The following is an 18,964-nucleotide window of genomic DNA, read 5'->3' as shown; positions in this document are numbered from 1 at the left end:
GGTGGAGGGGCAGTTAGTGTTGAGGAAGCAGAGAGTCTGCAGAAGGACTTGGACAGGTTAGGAGAATGGGCAAAGAAGTGGCAGATAGGATACAGCATCAAGAAATGTACGGTCATGCACTCTGGTAGAAGGAATAAAGGTGTAGATGAAGAGCGAATTCAGAAATCGAAGGTGCAAAGGGACTTGGGAGTCCTAGTGAAGGATTCCCTAACGCTTAACTTGGTAGTAAGGAAGGCAAATGCAATGTTAGCATTCATTTCGAGAGGACTAGAATATAAAAGCAAGGATGTAATGCTGAGGCTTTATAAGGCATTGGTCAGACCACATTTGGAATAATGAGAGCAGTTTTGAGCCCCATATCCAAGGACAGATGTGCTGGCACTGGAGGTGGTTTACAAGAATGATCCCGGGAATGAAAGGGTTAACGCATGAGGAGCGTTTGATGGCCCTGGGCCTGTACTTGCTAGAGTTTAGAAGGATGGGGGGGGGTTCTCATTGAAACCAACTGAATATTAAAAGGCCTAGTGGACATGGAGAGGATATTTCCAGTAGTGGGAGAGTCCAGGAATAGAAGGGCGTCCCTTTAGAACAGAGATGAGGAGGAACTTCTTCAACCAGAGGGTGGTGAATCTGTGGAATTCAGTGCCACAGACGGCTGTGGAGGACAAGTCATTGGGTATATTTAAAGCAGAGGTTGATAGGTTCTTGATTAGTAAGGGCGTCAAAGGTTATGGGGAGAAGGCAGAAGAATGGTGTTGAGGGGGAAAAAATAAATCAGCCAGGATGGAATGGTGGAACAGACTTGATGAGCCAAATGGTCTAATTCTGCTCCTATGTCTTATGATCTTATCATGGATTTGAAGCCAAAATTATGGAACCAGTTGAGAAATTTGTTGAGTGGTAGAAGACAGTAATAATAACTGTCAAATACTTAAATTGGTAAGATGTGATTAGTGGCATTCAGCATGGCAACTGCAACTATTCATTTATAAATGTCAGGGCAGAAAGTTACAGTACATACCCAAATCTGCTAATGGCACGAAGTTAGCGATCATTGCAATTTACTATGTCCCTCACAAAGATATTAATAGATTAATGAAATGGCAAAATGGATTTTAATGTTGGCAAATGAGGGATCATCCATTTTGAACATGAGGATAGAATAGTGCACTTATTCTCACATGGTGAAAAGCTTGAGGCAAAGGAAGTCCAAGGAGATTTGGAGATGAGTGAACAAAGACTAAAATGTCACAGATGGCTGGAGAAAGTTGTTAAAGGTTCTAATGGAACGCTGCCCTTTCATTCAAATGTTAAAAATACAAAGAGGATAGAAATTATGCTACAGCTGTTTAAAGACCCAATTAAACCAAACCTGTCAATACTGAGGAATAAAAACAGAAAATGCTGGAAGCACTCAGCAGCTGAGGTAGCATTTGTGGAAAGGAGCAGAGTTAGAGATGGTGCCTGACCTGTTGAGTATTGAGCATTTACTGTTTTTATTTCAAATTTCCAGCAGGATATTTTTATTGTCAAATACTGTGGAGTTCTGCACAGCCACTTTAGGAAAAATATGCTGGACTTGGGAAAGTGTAATGCAGACTTGCCAGAATGATGGCTGGACTTGGGCTTAAGTGAAGAGATTATACAAAGGGCATACCTTTAAAAATAAAGTACTAACAATTTTAGGAATGAAGTCAGGAGAACATACACCAGTCCTCATTGAGTGGTTAGCAGTGGAAAGGGTGAGCAGCTTCAAGGTCCTGGGTGTTAACATCTCAGGGGATTTATCCCAGGCCCAACACAGTGATGCAACCATGAAGAAGGCACACCCGATTTATTTAGGAGTGGCCCCATTTCTTTAGGAACTGGATGAGATTTGGTATGTCACCAAGGACTCTGACAAATCTCTATGGATATACAATGCAGATCATTCTGACTGGTTGTACCACAGTCTGGTATGGAGCCTCCAATGCACAGGATCGCAAAAGGCTGCAGAGGGTTATAGGGTCATCCAGCTCCATCACAGGCACAACCCTCCCCACCATCGAGGATATCTTCAAGAGGCGGTGCCTCAAGGCAGCACCCATCATTAATGATCCTCACCACCCAGGACATGCCCTCTTCATGTTACCATCATCAGGGAGGTAGTACAGGAGCCTGAAGACCCACACTCAATGATTCAGGAACAGCTTCTTCCCCTCTGCCATCAGATTTCTGAACAATCCATGAACACTGTCAGTATTCCTTTTGTTTTGCACTATTTTTGTAGTTCATAGATTTTTATGTCTTGCACTGTACTGCTGGCACAAAACAACAAATTTCACATCATATGCTGTTATAATAAACCTGATTCTGAATGGAATTGGAAAATAGCACAATTTCACCTCTAGTTTGCAGATGGAATTAAGTCAATTTTATTTAATTCTGAGCATTGTTTTTTCAAAGGTATTAAGGGACACAGGAAAAAGGCAGGTACAATTGGAATTTAAAATCACAGACCATCCATAATCACTCTCAAATGGCAGAACAGGCTCAAGAGGCCACCAGCATTCCTATATTGAAAAGTTCTTATTCTGGTCAAATGAAAGTTAAATTTGCTCTTACCTACATATCTCCCACCAGGTTTAATAACTTTGGTACTTCGACTACGGGTTTCCTCCTCTGCTTGAGTCATGCGTTCTCGAGTGATCAGGTAAGAATCATTTGTTGCACATATTGTAATTTTATCCTGTATGCTTCCAAAACAATCCAGTTCTGCAACACCATCACTACAGGCAGAGAGTTTGAAATGTTAGATTAAACATGACAGAAGCTGCATTTAATTTTAAATTGTCAAGTTATATTTGAACATAGGTTCTGATAACTTGTGCTGAATCACATTAATGCACATAAACTGGTTATTTGCATCATTTATTGCATTTCATAAATATTACAATTCAGAAATTATTGTACATTTCAAAGTATGCTAAACAATGGAAATGACAAAAACTCTGGCAGTACACTTTCAGCTGTATCAATCCATTGAGGGAAAGGTGTGGAACAATCCATTGAGGGAAAGGAGTGGAACAACACGATTTTGCAGCCTAACAAGTTAAACTTCACTATTTTAAGTTTGTTTTAGCTACTAAATTGTGTAACCATCTTTCAACTATCCACTCTCCAGTGGACAGTGCTCGTGTTACTGGATGAATAATCCAGGATCTTGGATCAACCAATTCCACAGTAGCAGATGGGACGTTTAAATTCAGATGACTAATTTACTATGAAGTAAAGAGAAAACAACCCTGAAACCACCGGATTATCATGAAAACCCCCAAGTGCAAAGATCCAGAGAAGGAAATCTGCCATCTTTCCTAGCTTGTCATTCTAGGAATACAGTAATGTGATTGACCCTTACTTGCCCTAACAAGTTTCTCAATTCAAGGGGAATTAGGGATGGCTAATAAATCATACCTTGAAGAGTAAAGGTTCCCCCAAATGAATTAATAACATTGAATGAAGACAGCTACGCAAATCTGTTTGGATACATTTTCCTTTATTTACTAAAATCACTGAGTCAACAGGAGCATAAAAAGCATTAGTAAATGAGAAAAGAATCCTGTAATTGGGCAGTTCTTTCATCGTCTCAAAAATTGATATCTGCCTGCATTTCTTTTTTATGCTCACGTTGACACAAGTGCTCAACCAACATTGCTTGAAATTGAATTAAAAAAAATAAGTTTGCTTCAGTGACACCTGCAGTCTTCCAGTAGGTAGATTTCCCACTGGGTTCCCAGAGGAGTCTACTAGTGCAACACAGGCTACAACATTTCAAATACAATTACACTTGCAGGCTTAAATAAGATGCATTAGCTTAATTCCAATTTGCACAACATGTCCTAAAATGTATGTGGATGCATGTGGTTTCAATCCGCTTCACAACACAAATATGTAGGGAACTTTACAGTTGGAAAAAGTAACCAATCTCACCAATTCAGACCCCAGAGGCAAAATAAGTGTGCCAACCCATTGTAACCAACTGGAAGGCAACAAATCTGTGGCATTATTCTGCATGCCAGTGCTTGCTAATTTGCTTATTTTTTCCAAATTTAATTTCAAACAAAGTTGATTGAGCACTTGTTAGGTAAATCCATTTTGTAAAAGGAAAAATTACTGAGAAGGCACCACTTGATATCAGAAAATTAGATCAGATCAGCAAGTTGAGGCTCTTCAAATGATCCGCGTGACAAACAGAATTATTTATCTTAGTCCACATACACATAACCATGAATGGTTAAGTAGCCTGCAAGATTCATCCCCAAACCTGCAAATTCCTACCATTTAGTTTTGTAAGATCAAAATATTGCCCATGATATTTCCACCCAAAAAAAATAAGAAACCAAATATTCAAAGGGTGATCTAATACTTGAATGTAACAAGGTAACTTGGACATTGAATGTAACGGTATCTAATGAACAGAATGTAACAGTGTTAAAATAAAATGAATTTTGTCATTCAATGTGCTATCTGAAAAAGCTTATTTAGAATACCTGGAGATATACTGCTGAACACAGTCAAAGCTTCCCTGAGGGTTATCTTTTCCAACATTGGATACATAAAAGTCAAAATTTCGTCCTTCATTATGGTTATCTGTTCTTGGAATCTTTATCAACTATGGAGAAAGGAAAATAAATTTATATTAACATTTTTGATCTGAAACAGGCTTCCCTTGAATAAATTAATATACCTTTCCTACATAATGCCTGAAGAGCAATGGAACGAAAGAAAAAAATTAAAGCCATTTACACAAAATGCAAATGACATGACAACCTTTTCCTCAATGTCAGCAAAAACAAAAGAGCAGGTCATTGCCTTCAGGAAGGGGGGGCAGTGCACATGCTCCTGTCTATGTCAATGGTGCTGAGGTCAAAAGGGTTGAGAGCTTCAAGTTCCTAGGAGTGAACATCACCAATAGCCTGTCCTGGTCCAACCACGTTGCTGCCACCACCAAGAAAGTTCACCAGCACCTCTACTTCCTTAGGAGGAGGAAGAAGATATTTGGCATGTCCCTTTTGACCCTCACCAATTTTTAATTGATGCACCATAGAAAGCATCCTATCCAGATGCATCATGGCTTGATATGCCAACTACTCTGCCCGTGACTGCAAGAAACTGCAGAGAGTTGTGGACACAGTTCAGCACAACACAAAAACAGCCTTCCTTCCATGGACTCTGTCTGTAGTTCTCACTGCCTCAGTAAAGCAGCCAGCATTATCAAAGACCCCACCCATCCCAGTCATTCTCTCTCGAGAATGGCTGAGGATACAGAAGCCTGAAAGCTTGTACCAACAAAGCTCAAGGACAGGACAGCTTATATCCTGCAGTTATAAGACTATTGAACGAGGTCCCTAGTACAATAAGATGGACTCTTGACCTCACAATCTACCTTGTTATGACCTTGCACTTTATTGTCTACCTGCATTTTTTCTGCATTGTTATTGTTTTACCTTGTACAAATTCGATGATCTGTATGAATGGTATGCAAGACAACCTTTTCACTGTACATGCACATGTGACAATAATAAACCAATTTACAAAAACTGAACTAGCCACTGTCGGCAGAGATTAATATTCAATCAAGCTTACTGACATTGGAATTTAGACAAAATTAAATACCAACTGTTGGTAAATTAGGGCATAAGTAGCACATTAATAGCTATAATAATTACAGAAATTTCAAAGCACAAACTGAAGTTACACAAACACCAGTGCCTGTTCACAAGGATATACAGATCTCCACTGGTTAGGTTAAAGCATATGATTTGGTAGCCACATACAAAATCTTATTCTTTTCCCTTAATCATCAGATTGGAACTGCCTCAAAGGACCAAGACTAATTTCATTGTCAAGTATTATTTCATCTTGTATTTCCTCAGCTTCAAATAGAACACAGAAACAGGGTCTTTCAGCCCAACTCATCCATGCCAAGCAAGGTGTCTTCCTGAGCTAGTCCCATATGCCTGCACTTGCCCATCTCTCGCTAGACCTTACTTGTCAAAATGTCTTAACCATTGTAATTGTACCCAGCTCTAACACTCCCTCTGTCAGCGTGTTCCACAAACCCACCACCCACTTTGTGGAAAAAAGTTGCCCCTCAGGTCCCCTTTAAATCTTTCTCCTCTCATCTTAAACCGGTCCTTTCATTTTAGACTCCCCTACCCTGGGGAAAAGACTGAACATTCACCTTATCTACACCTTCATGATTTTATAAACTTTGGCAAGGTTACCCCTCAGCATCCTATGCTCGAGAAAAGAGCCCCAGCATATCCATTCTCTCTTTATAACTCAAGCCCTCAGTCCTGGTACCATCCTCATCAATCTTTTCTGAACCCTCTTTAGTTTTATCACATCCTTCCTATAGTATGACGACCAGAACTGCACACAATATTCCAGATGCTATCTCACCAACATCTTGTACAGCTGTAACATGACATCTCGACTCATGCACTCAATGCCTTGTCCGATGAAGGCAAGTGTGTCATATGCATCTTTCACCACCTTGTCTACTTGTGGCGCCACTTTTAGTCAATTATATACTTGTACCCCTACGTCTCTGTTCTACAACACTTCCCAGGGCGCTGTCATTCACCATGTATGCACTGGCCTGGTTTAACTTCATTTACTTAATTTTTCATTAAGAGATACAACAGCTTCTCACTGAACCACTTTCATTGACAAAGCATTCCATATTTCAAGAATTTTTTGCTTATTTTTTTTTCCCCTAACTCTCTACTCTTTGGTGACAATTTAGGTCTGACACTGGTTGTCAGTTCCTTCATCAAAAGATCATTCTGGCCACTATTCACAGACCCATCTCCAAACGTGCTTTCCTCTGCAAGTCCCTGAAAGGAAATTAGTATGGTTGGACTTTGGGTCCTACAGTTTATTGAAGCAAATTACAGGAAAAGAGCCATCAACAAAACATTCTTTATTAAAAGGCAACTCCAAACTAATAGCAGTGGCTGGTACAATGCATCGAAGGTCACACCATGTGGTACTCTCATTCTTAAAGTTACACTAACCCTTATTGCTTCCCTTTAATAAATCTAACCAACCTATTATGCCAGTTGATCAAAAATCATACAACCTAAGATATATGCATACAGTGATTTAACAAAACATTTACTTGAAATGTGTTAACTTCACTCAGGAGCTGTAGTTGTACCCATCCCAACCATTAGTAATTCCAGTTGATCACTTCCCCAGATGTACATCAGACCTCACATTTTTACTATAATGTTACCTTACAATATGGTCTCAAAAACTATGCTTGTAAATGTTGTACAGTAAAACTCCAATAATCAGGTACCCTTGAGACTTTGGTAGCACTGGACTAGCACATTTTCAGGACTATTGGATGTCACTCCCATTAATACCAAAACATACTTTAATTTTAACTGTGTTACATAGTAGTCAAATAAACTTTCCAATAAACCCTGCGAGCTTGAAGGGAACAGGAAATATACAAGGACCCCAGAGCCCAACTCCAGCTGCAAGCCTGCCCACATTCCCAAACCCCAGTTCTGGACCGATACCTAGCCCAAGGTCTGGACTCCTGCTGCACTCTAGCTGCACACTCCACTTGCACGCTGGACCTCCGGCTCACATTCTGGACAAACGAGCACGCCTGGTGCTGGACCACCAGGATTTCCCAACAGTTGAATGTCAGGTTATTAGAGTTTTCCTGTTATATTTTTATTCTAAGCATTGTTAGCATTTAACTTAACACAGGCTAACAACAGTTGTCAATTTTGATAATAGCCACAATTATATCTTGTATTTTCATACATTATTAGATAACAAACCTAATTACAACTTCAACTTTGGTACTACTTAAGGCTCTCCAACTTTGTGCATCTGTGTCGCTCTTGCATCCTGAATTCCACACTATTCCTTGTGGACACTTCTTCCCTGTTGCCCTTTTTGAAGTTGCAAAGTCATCCCCTTTGACTTTCCTTCTGTTGAAGGTCTCCAATTCTTGCAATTCTAATGATAAGCCTTGCATCAGGTTGACAGCGAGCTTGCACATTGTGACATTTCTCAGAGGACCTTTGCAACTATTGAACCCGCCACAGCAACGCAGTCTTTTTCACACATCCAACATCAGCAGAAATTCATGCCCTTTGTTAACTAAACAAAGTCTCATAGAAATCCAGTTCCTCTCAAAATCACCTCATCTTCCACAACAGAACCATCTGTGCCAAATGCAACTGAAATCATCTTTGATAAGCGCTGAACCCTTTTGCCTTCTATCTTCTCTGTGGAATTGTGTGATGGCAGACCTGTCATCATAAAACTCCAGTGAATTAGGTCTCGAGCTGTCTGAATACATTAGACTCTGTTCCACTTGCTGCAAATATGCTAATTGCACCAAAACTACTAAGTTACTGCATAAGCTCTGGTTCAGATTGCCAATGACAGACTGTCATTTTCTCTGGGACGTCTCATCCTGTTTCATTTACTACCTTCCTTTGCAGGCTCTTTTCACAAGCATGTGGAATGCTTCTGCAATGGACACAATTAGCCCTGCTAAAATCAGCCATGAAAAAGCAATTTCTATTTTATTTGCTGCCCCACAGTAAAGTAGGCCTTGGCCCAATTCTTGCAAGCAAACAAAAATTTTTTAACAATATTTAAATTTCATTCAATAATTTTTTTTAAATCCCTCTTAATGTCAGTGATGGACCCGTCACATCTAGACAAGTACAGTCATAGTACTTTCTAGAATGACTGCTAAGAATCATGCTCATAAGATGTCTCAAACACACAACTCCTGTCATTCAAGAGGTTGCAGTGCTGTTTCTGTCACAGTGCCCTCTTTTGCAGCAGATAGTTGTTGGGTATGCTCGCTTTCTTTTGCTAGCCTGGAGTAATTATTCAAACTTGGTCACAGCGACCTTGATAATTGCTCCTGCCTGTATAGGCCATCAATGTTTTACAGAGTTGAAGTACAGCATTTTCACACACATTGCAAATCATTTTTAGCGAATAATCAATTGGCTTTAACCAAAACAAATTACCAAATACCCATTTTGCTTTTCATCTTTCCACTTGACAAAAAAGGCTAAAGCATGCATTCATTCTCCACAATAATTGGCATTATAATTATATGCCAAGTTCATCCATTTCCCTCTTAACTCATAATGAAATTAGAGAACTATATTTGCAATTTACCAAGCTTGGCCGGTGTTAACCCACCATCAACCTGCTAATTCCACGTTTAAAGTTGGAAAGTACTTGGAATATTACACATTACTTGTTCAGAATTCAAGTGTGTCTGTGGTTTCGGAGTGATTTGATTATAGAAAAGGGTACATATAACATATAATGGATACCCAGACTCAAGAAAAGCAATAAGCAGAACTTGATGGGAGGCAAGTAACACCAAGGTTTCTAGAAGTCTGACTCAACTACAGTTGGAGGAAAGAATCAGTGACTGGGGAGTAAAGACCATAACTCAGATTATACAGTAATGATTGCAGCAATACTTCAGGACCAGATTTCTTCATCTAGCTATATATGATAATCCTGAATCTTCAAAGACTACACATATGGATAGCTCTCCAATGAAAACAAGCCAAAAATCACCTGAAATGACATGAATTTAGGTTTATGAACTGGACTCTCAGTAAAATACCATGAAAACCTAAATCTACATGCACAAGATCTCCAATGTTTTTTTTAAAACAATGAGGCACTAGGCCATGTCCTCTTGCAGGGTCTTGACCCAAAGCTTCAACCATCCCTTTGACTCCACGTATGTTGCTTGACCAGCTGAGTTCCTCCAGCAGTTTTTTTTTTGTTCCAGGTTCCAGCATCTACAATCTCGTGTCTGCACAAGGCTATAATTACTGCTTAACAAATTGTATAGCCCAAAAAAAAACTAAACATGCATTGGAGCAATATTTCAAAATAAAGGCTTTTAAAATTAATTTCAAAGAAGATACTTCAGCTTCTACTTTAATCCCATGAATGTCTGAACTTTACTTGGTACTTTATAATTAAAAAGTTGATATGAATTTTCTTTTTGCTTTCCTATGGATTCTTTAACGGGACTCACTACTCAGTCAACTGGAAGACATTACAGCTTTTTAAGTACCAAAGGCTCCTTTGAACTCTTCTCTGACAAAATCAGAAGAGGGCATGTTCTTGCTACAGCAGACCACAAGGACATTGTGGGAAACTATATTCCTAATGTAAAGCACCATCATTTAATCATTGCCGATAAATTCTGGCTGAGCAGTTTTGGTCTTCCCAAATATGTAGTTGCAGGGAATTTCTGCCCATCCAGTATTGGATGCCACACAGACAATGCAGCAATTGAAAAAGAATGCAGAGATAGAGATGATAAACCAATGCCCAAAAAAAGTTTCAATGTAAGAGGTGGGAACCATATCATTTGGTGATCTCTTGCAAACTTACTGATGCTCACTCTTAAGTGCATATAGCTAGTACAAGTGTGCAGGAGTCAGACCTGAAAACAGCATGAAAACATACCCTTTGGCCCACTGAGACAATGCCACAATTAAGTACCCTTTTACAGTAATTCTACACCAATCCCATTTTATTCTCCTTCACCCAACTTCCCATCAACTCTCTCAAATTCTACCACTCTCCTAAATGTTAGAAGGAACTTAGTAGACAATTAACCTATCAACCTGCCCATCCTTGCAATGAGGGGGAAAACCAGAACACCTGGAGGAAACCCACGTGATCAAAGCAAGAATGAGCAAATTCCACAGACAGATCAGGATTGAATGTAGGTCACTGGAACAAAGACATAGCAGCTCTAACAGCTATGCCACTCTCATGTGGTATAGGGAGAGATTAAAAGAAAATATACAAATTAAGATTCAAATGGAATGCTACAAATGAGATGCATGGATATTTGAAATGCATCAAGGGAATGTAGTGGAAAGATTAACAAGTGCAACTGGAAAATACAGCTTGGGTGCTGGCCAAATTACACTTAAATCACATTACCTACAAGCATGTAGGAGTACTACTGTCAATGAATTATCACATGTATTCACTACACTCTACTGTTTAGAAAGTTGAGTTTATGTGGACAATGGTATGGAGTTTGAACAGCAGCTAAAGCAATTTAAAATGTAATAGTGCTATTATTTGGAAGTGGTTGATGATACAATTTCACACTCTTCAGAAAGCTTGGCCTTCTTTTCCATCAAAATACATCATAGCAGAACTTTGAATGGTTGGTCAATACACCTGGTTGAGTATTTCAGGTAGCACCCCAAGATACTTCTGCTTAACTCCACATGGGAGCAATCAGAAAAGAATGGATGGGACAAATGGAATTGCGCAACATCTTATGCTCCGCCCATTCATGATTTGTCAGAATTCATTAAGAGGAAATCTCCTGCATAACAAGCACTGTTTCAAATAAAAACATCTTCCTGGAAACAAAACCAAAATTTTACTATTCATTAAAAAAAATTACAGAAGATCCGTAGTAATAACATTTATAACCAACAGCTACACTCTTATAGGCATCTCCGGTTTCAAGAATACACCCATTGTAATTGAGATTGTAAACAAAACTAGAGCAAGATAAGGCTACCACACAGCAAATGGGATAAGGTTCAGCAGAACTCACATCATGGAATAAGAGATCTCTTAAGCTGTCACCATAAATTGTATAAGAATAATGTTATTCTCCTCACACTGTTGGCAGTAAACAGTGGCAGTAGCCATTAATACGATTTGCTGAGATACAAATCATATTTTCTGCTAAGTCGCAATTGTAATTTTGAGAAACAATTTCATATGCAAGTATCAGTCTACCATCAACCAAGCCTTCAATACATGTTGTAAAGGTTTTAGTCTATTCCAGTGATTCAAATGCATCAAGACCACATGGCATTTTAATACTCAACTTCCCATATAGTAGAATGTAGTGAATACATGTGATAATTCATTGACAGTAGTACTCCTGCTTGTAGGTAATGTGATTTAAATGTAATTTGGCCAGCACCCGAGCAGTATTTTCCCATTGCACTTAGTAATCTATCCACTGCGTTCCCTTGATCTATTTCAAGTATCCATGCACCTCATTTGCAGCTTTCCATTTGAATCTTAATTTGCATAGTTTCTTTTGATCTCTCCCTATACCACTTGGCCAAAATTCTTACCTCTGGGGAGGCAAGCTGTAACAGAGGAGAATCTCAAATTTGTCCAGAACTCAAAAGTTGCAAGTACTTTAAATAGCAAAGACAACAGTGCCAGACTTCAAAGTGACAGGAACATGCTCAGTTTATTATTTACATGCTGAATGCTGCCAACAGCATGGTTAAAAAAAACAAGTAATGAAATTACAGGCATTTCAGATAAAGATCAGCTTGCAATTTAACAATAGGTTGCTGTATACCATTTTCCCCCCATGTGGTTTGTTCACTTAAATGGACAGTTTACATTAAATTGCACAAAGTTTTTGTCATCTTCTGCAGATGTGGCAGTGATAACAGGCAACCTTTAATACATTTTGGCTAGCATGCCACAACATAACTGTTGGCTTACCCAGAAATGCCTGCTCATGCACGAAAGAATCACTCGCCTTTCACAAGTATTTTTCTTATGCAGGATAGAATTTTAACAAACATTCATGAAAAATGGTAAATTCTGTCAAGCTTCATGCCCCAAAACATAATCTTCACTTAAATGGAAGACAATCAAATACTTTTGTTAATTTGCCAAATATCAAATTGTGTTCAAATATTCATTTATTAATCTAGTGTTCTGAACTCCTCTCATGCCAAGATAGTGCCAGAAGGTTCTCCAAATTGCAGTATTTATAAATGTAGCCCAACAAACACCATCACTTCCAATTTTAACAGGACTAGATTCATATCAGACATGTTCAAATGTTTTTGATTGGCCAGAATAGAACAGGAAAATAATTTAAATCTAGAAATAAGATCACAAGCCAGTGCCACGTCCCACTATACGTCTTTTGATATCACAAAGCTCAAATAAACAATGCACAGCTATCAGGAAATTTAGAGAAACAAAGGACTGCAGATGCTTGAATCTAGATGAAAAACACTATGATGTTGGAGGAACTCAGCAGGCCAGGCAGCATCTGTGGAGAAAAGCAGGTAGTCAATGTTTCGGGTCAGGACCCTTCTTCAGCAAACCTGAAAATGTCCTTGACCGCCTGTTTTTCTCCACGGATGCTGCCTGGCCTGCTGAGTTCCTTCAGCATCATAGTGTTTTTTCATCAGGAAATTTAACTTACTGTGATGGATGATATAATTGTACAGTAAATATGTATGTGTGTGTGCAACTTAATTTGAAACAAATCAGCATCCGCAGCATCCAAACAGCAAGTGGTACTGGTCTTGGTCCTCTGTTAGATTAGTTCTGACATTGCACATCCTCCATTATAACTTAACTAAAATGGAAATATGGATTTCTACAACCATCCAATTTGCCAAAAAACAGCAATTCCAGACACTGCTTGTTGAACACCCCAAGTTAACCAAAAACCTCTTTCAATCTAAATCAATTTTGTATGAAGCATTAGAGTTAGGGTCAGAGAGAAATATGGTGCACTGACCATCAAGCACCTTTTTTCTTAAAAACACCAATCCTACCGTAACCCATTTCATCCTTCCCACATTTCTGTTAACTGCCCCCAGAATCAACCACTCATCTATACACTAGAGGCAATTTACAGTGGTTAATTAAGCTACCAACCCACACATTTGTGGGACATGAGGAAACCCGCACAGTCACAGAGAGAACGTGCAAATTCCACAGAGTCAGCAGCAGAGGTCAAGACTGAACCCAAGTCGATGGAGCTACGATGCAGCCATTCCACCAGCTGCACTATTATGCCATCCTCTGTTCTTTTTAGATCCAAGTGGCACTATTTTTCATTTAATTAAAAATCCAAGAACGTTGCCTTTATTTACATGGAACATTACAGCACAGTACAGGCCCTTCGGCCCATGATGCTGTGCTGACATTTTATCCTGCTCTAAGATCTTATTTGGAAAGTCCAGTCTCTCTTTTCTCTGTAGGGTTTGTCACCACGGCCAAAATGATTCATAGAAGAGGGCACAGGACTCTGGGCATTTTTTTTTAAACTGGAAAATAAGATGTAATACGACTTATTATGGACCTTTGGATTTGGCCCACTTAAAACTAACTTGATTTTTCTCTTTCTTAGTTTTCAACTTGAAATCTTAATTGTCCTTTTCACAGATGCTGCCTGATCTGCTGAATGTTTCTAGACTGGCAATATGGCCACTTAATAAGTGTCCAAATCCTTTAATGAGTCTTGTCACATTATTTCCAGTACTTCACATTCTTCCCCAATGTCAATGTCTGTTTCTTTGAAGCGTGGGGTGAAACAAAACAATGGACTTCCATACACATTTGAGTCCCTAAAAGACCCATTTCCTTTAAGATTTATAAAGCCTCTCATGATTTTTCTTGATTTTATCCATCACTTAAAAATATATCGACTCTGTCTTCCTAATTTCTGTCTTAATTTCACTGTGCATTTTGCTCTCCAAGTTTTCTGCAGTATTGAGTCCTTGGTATTTACTATAGGGTTCCTTCTGACTTTTTCTATTTATCTTGTGCAACATCCACGGAGGGCTAGGTACGGGAGTTCTCTTTTATTGGGAACATATTTGAGGGCCAAGACCAAATGAGTCCCATGGTTCTCATACTGACTTACCTTCAAATATCTGATTCTAGTCCACTTTACCAACTCGTAAAAGCCTGGTAAAACTTTCCTAACCAATTTAAATCCTATACACTTGCATTTTTACCTTTTGCAAATCTATGCTCAATCTAACTAAATTATGATAGCCATTTCCTGTCAGCCTTTCAATTTCATCTGGTTCAGTCTCTAAAATTAAATCTAGTAAGGCTTTCTCTCATTGGACCATTTAAAAAAAAACTGGCATGTAGAAAGTTCAAATGTATTACAACATTATTGCCCTAATTAATGTTAATGCTGGTCAAAATTTCCTTTTTAGTGTAAATGTCTGCTTCATTCCCCTCATCCATTTTTGCTCTTCAAAATCTTGCCCATATATTTGCTCCTCACCCACACTGTTTGGAGACCTATAGTACAATCTCAGAAATAGGAATGCCCATTTTTTGTTCCACAATTCAACCCATGTGGCTTCATTTGTTGATCTTTCCATAAACTCATGTCACCTCATTGACATAATTGTTTCCTTAGCAAATGCAGCTACTGCCCCGATAATTTTATCTCCTTATATCACCTTTGCTGAAAATCCTTTTAACCATGAATGCTGCACTGCCATTCCTGTCCATTTGTATTTCAACAATGGCCATAGTAGTCCCATATCTTCAGCTCAAATTTCACTGACTCTGCATAAAAGCACTGCCAAACTACTTGGTCTTTTCTCCTCTCCCTCCACTACCCACTTCCCAACAACCTCCCCCCACCCCCAACCTTCACCACCAGATTGTTTCCTCCTTTTCCCAGACTTATTTAATAAACCCATATCTTTCACATCCTATGTTGCCTTGCTCCTTTCTGAAACTGCTTGTCAGGTTCCCATACCTGTCGAAATGGCACAAATAAACTTCTCCACAAGGAGACTGGTCCCAACCCTGTAACATGCAATCATCTGCTTTACACAAATGCCCCTCCCTCTAAACCAGGTCCAATGACCCAGGAGATCAAAAAGTGTCTATTTTCTTGTCAACCACAGCTTCACATGTACTTTCCCATATTTATACTCAATCGCAAGTGGCAAAGGCAGTAATCTGGAAATTCTAACACTGAAGACCAGCTTTTTTAGATCACCCTTTACACCCTGCAATTTGTCTACAGGGCATCATGCTCTTTTCTACCCATCACATGTACCAACCTGGACCTCAACCTACTATGGTATACCATCCCACCTTGATATTCTGCAATAGCTCAGTAATATATTCAGTCCTGGCACACAGAGGTAATTTAGCATCTGGGAACCACAAATGCTTGTCCCACACCCTTCTACTCCCAGTGAACCTTCAAATTTCTTATCACTACTTCTACTTTTATTTCTATCCCAGCTCTTTAAAAAAAGTGTTGTGGGGTTAGCTCAGGAAGTTCCCAGAATTCAGAGGCAATACCCTAGAGACAGCAAGATGTACTCAGAGGATTCCTGTTGTTCTCTCTCTGCCTACAGGTACTTAATCTGTGGGATGACCTGCTCCAGGAACATGCATTCTGAGTAACTCTCAGCTTTACTTACTCAGAACAGCTGTGCCTAATGCTACTCAAAGTCCAAAATCCAAGTCTTCTGTTTTTTGTCAGACACTTCCTGCATAGTTCTCCAGGATGCAAGCAGCTTCCTGGATTTCACACATAGCACCAAATGTGTACTCAATGGGACCAAAGGTCTTTGCCATGTCTCCATTTGCTGGAATAACTAAATTCTTCAATTCTCTAACCAATAATTAACATGTGGCTTTTCCATTAACTACATTATTTTCTGAACTTAATCATCTTAACTTGCGTTTAAAAGAAAACAATACCTCTTCCCCCCTTTACCTAATAACCACACTAACTAAACAGCAGACCATGGTAAGTTCTTCCATATAGCATTCATTTAAGTTGTACTCAGTCACAAAATCCCCACCTAGGAAAGGTTACAAAGGCAGAGCCAGTAGCTGCATGGGTTTAGAATAAACACAAACTTGAATAAGATCTATTTGGAACTCAAAAAAAAAGTTAGTTAAGACTGGAAACTCACCCTTGATGACACAGGCATGTAAACCCAGGTGCTCAGAGATAGCTGGAATAGCCCAGGGGATTTAATACTTGCATTTGAAAACCTTAAGCAGATTTTGTACTTGTGCCCCACAAAGATCCTTAATCATACAAAAAAAATCACCAACCTGCAAGTCCCATGGAAGCACCAAAGACAAATTCAAACACAATGAAATGATATTACCAGGATATCAATTACAGTTTTATCAGGTTGGGAAGATCAAAAGAAATAAGTCAAAGCCGCAGTTTTGGTTTATAAACACTGAGTAATCCTGACAACCGACTCAGTTGGAAAAAAGTGTCCAATTACTACTTTCTATAATCTATAAGCAGAGCAAAATGTTCAAATTTGGAACGTAAACTATGTAATGTGTGGTTCTGTGTTATTTACTTACCAGTTCTCCCTTCTGCTTGGCAATTTCAGTTTTAACATTCTTAATGCTTGTAACAATTGGAAATGTCATTATTTAAAATGATTTAACATGCACTGCAAACCCATTAAAAAATTAATGCAACAGATTACATTTCTAAATCACATTAGCAATCCTGGCAGTCAAACACTCGTCAGCTCCATTTTCAACCAGAAGTGCAAAACATACCTTCGCAATTTTCTATTGTTTTTACAAAAGCAACTGTGTTAGGCTCGTGGAGAGCAGATAACCTGCTACCAAATAGACTCAGACAGTTAACTCAGAAGAAAAACATTTTGAAGTAGACTGAATTAAATCAACATCCGAGATTTAATTTGCTTTTCTTTTTAAATCATTTTCTGGAAAATGTTAAAACTCTCTCGATTGTTAAACCACTAAATGTTGGGAAAGTGTGAACATTCTGGAACATACATCGGCAAATCTTGCTGGCCCTGATAACATGTGCAATTGGAACCAGTGCTCAGCTACTCAAACCAGTAGTCATGAACTTGCATGCACCTGCTGGGTCTGGGCTTGCTATCAGAATTTTTTCTCGGGGGGGGGGGGGGGGGGGGGGGGGGGGGGGGTTGTGGGGAGGTGGTTGTGGGGAAGAGAAGCTGGGAGCAAATCAACCACTGCATTCACTTGATTCAAAAGTATTTGACTATTATATCTAATGCCAGAATCAAACTATCCAATAACCACAAGCTGCTAGTAAAATACTATTTTGAATAATAAAACTATTAAAAATTAAGTTCTTCTTACCCCTTGAAGTCCTTGGAATTGTATTGTTGGCTGAGAAATGGATGAATTCTGAAAAGAAAACATAAGATCAGTTAAACTGATGCAAACTGCAGAAAATGAGTCATGCTGCCTGATCTGAGTATTTCCTTTGCATTATTTTCACATTTCAAGTATCTATACTATTTTGCTTTTGCAAGTAGTTAACTATTTAAAGTTCCATTTGAAAGATATTTTCTAAGTAATTGCTGTTTCAAAGTCATATTACAATGACAATTTGCATTGCAAATGAAATACCACAGGAGTCAGAAAATCCAACACCAAACCACTTATTATGACAGAAAGGTTGTGCATGTGAGGAGTAGTACAGACAAAAGTAATACAGTAAGGTAGAGGGTATTGGGACTGAAACTGAACAAATTATCCAGCTGGATATCTTTCTTTCCAATTCTATCTTTGCACAACAGTGGAATTTTAGTTTAGGATTATGAAATACATGTATAGAATTACTGGTTTTTACTTACCCGAAATATAGTAAGCATCAGCCAATATGAATCTAGGGAATTTTCATCCACAAACTAATTAACTGCACACAAGGAGTATGGAATTGTCTTGTGCCAAAAGAACAATATTGCTTCTATTCTACTACCTGGAAAGTAAATCTCTGACTGATATTCCCTTTTCTCAAAGTATTAACTTCTTGCTGGGCTGTAGGGTATGAAAGTACCACGTACCCCCTGTACCTTATCCAAATAGCCATTGTGCATATATAAAGGTCCTCCCTAAGCTAGGAACAGCTTGCAAGTCAGAAATATGGTGGCGAACCGAGTTCCCATACAGCAAGAGATCTTTACAGTCCCGCAGCCACTGGCAAATCCATCCCACTGGTCTCCCAAATGCTCGTTTGTACATACAGGTTGTATACAGGTCAGGCATTCGTAAGCTGGGGAGGACCTGTAAACCCCAAAGCATCTTGTGTTGAAATATTCAAAGATGAAGTCTGAGAGAG

General features: G+C 38.9%; 1 protein-coding gene across 1 annotated transcript in view; it reads right to left on the bottom strand.

Moving 5' to 3' along the window:
• ell2 (elongation factor for RNA polymerase II 2) overlaps positions 1–18,964 on the bottom strand; it is an 81,950-nt gene that overhangs the window by 46,397 nt on the left and 16,589 nt on the right. Inside the window, 3 exon segments of the mRNA XM_052020082.1 lie at positions 2,605–2,768; positions 4,530–4,651; positions 17,980–18,027. Coding sequence (XP_051876042.1) covers positions 2,605–2,768; positions 4,530–4,651; positions 17,980–18,027 — 334 coding nt within the window.

This window comes from Pristis pectinata, chromosome 7 (assembly GCF_009764475.1).
Source record: "Pristis pectinata isolate sPriPec2 chromosome 7, sPriPec2.1.pri, whole genome shotgun sequence".
NCBI lineage: Eukaryota > Metazoa > Chordata > Chondrichthyes > Rhinopristiformes > Pristidae > Pristis > Pristis pectinata.
Note: the sequence above shows the minus strand (reverse complement) of the source record. Positions and strands in the feature narration are given on the sequence as shown.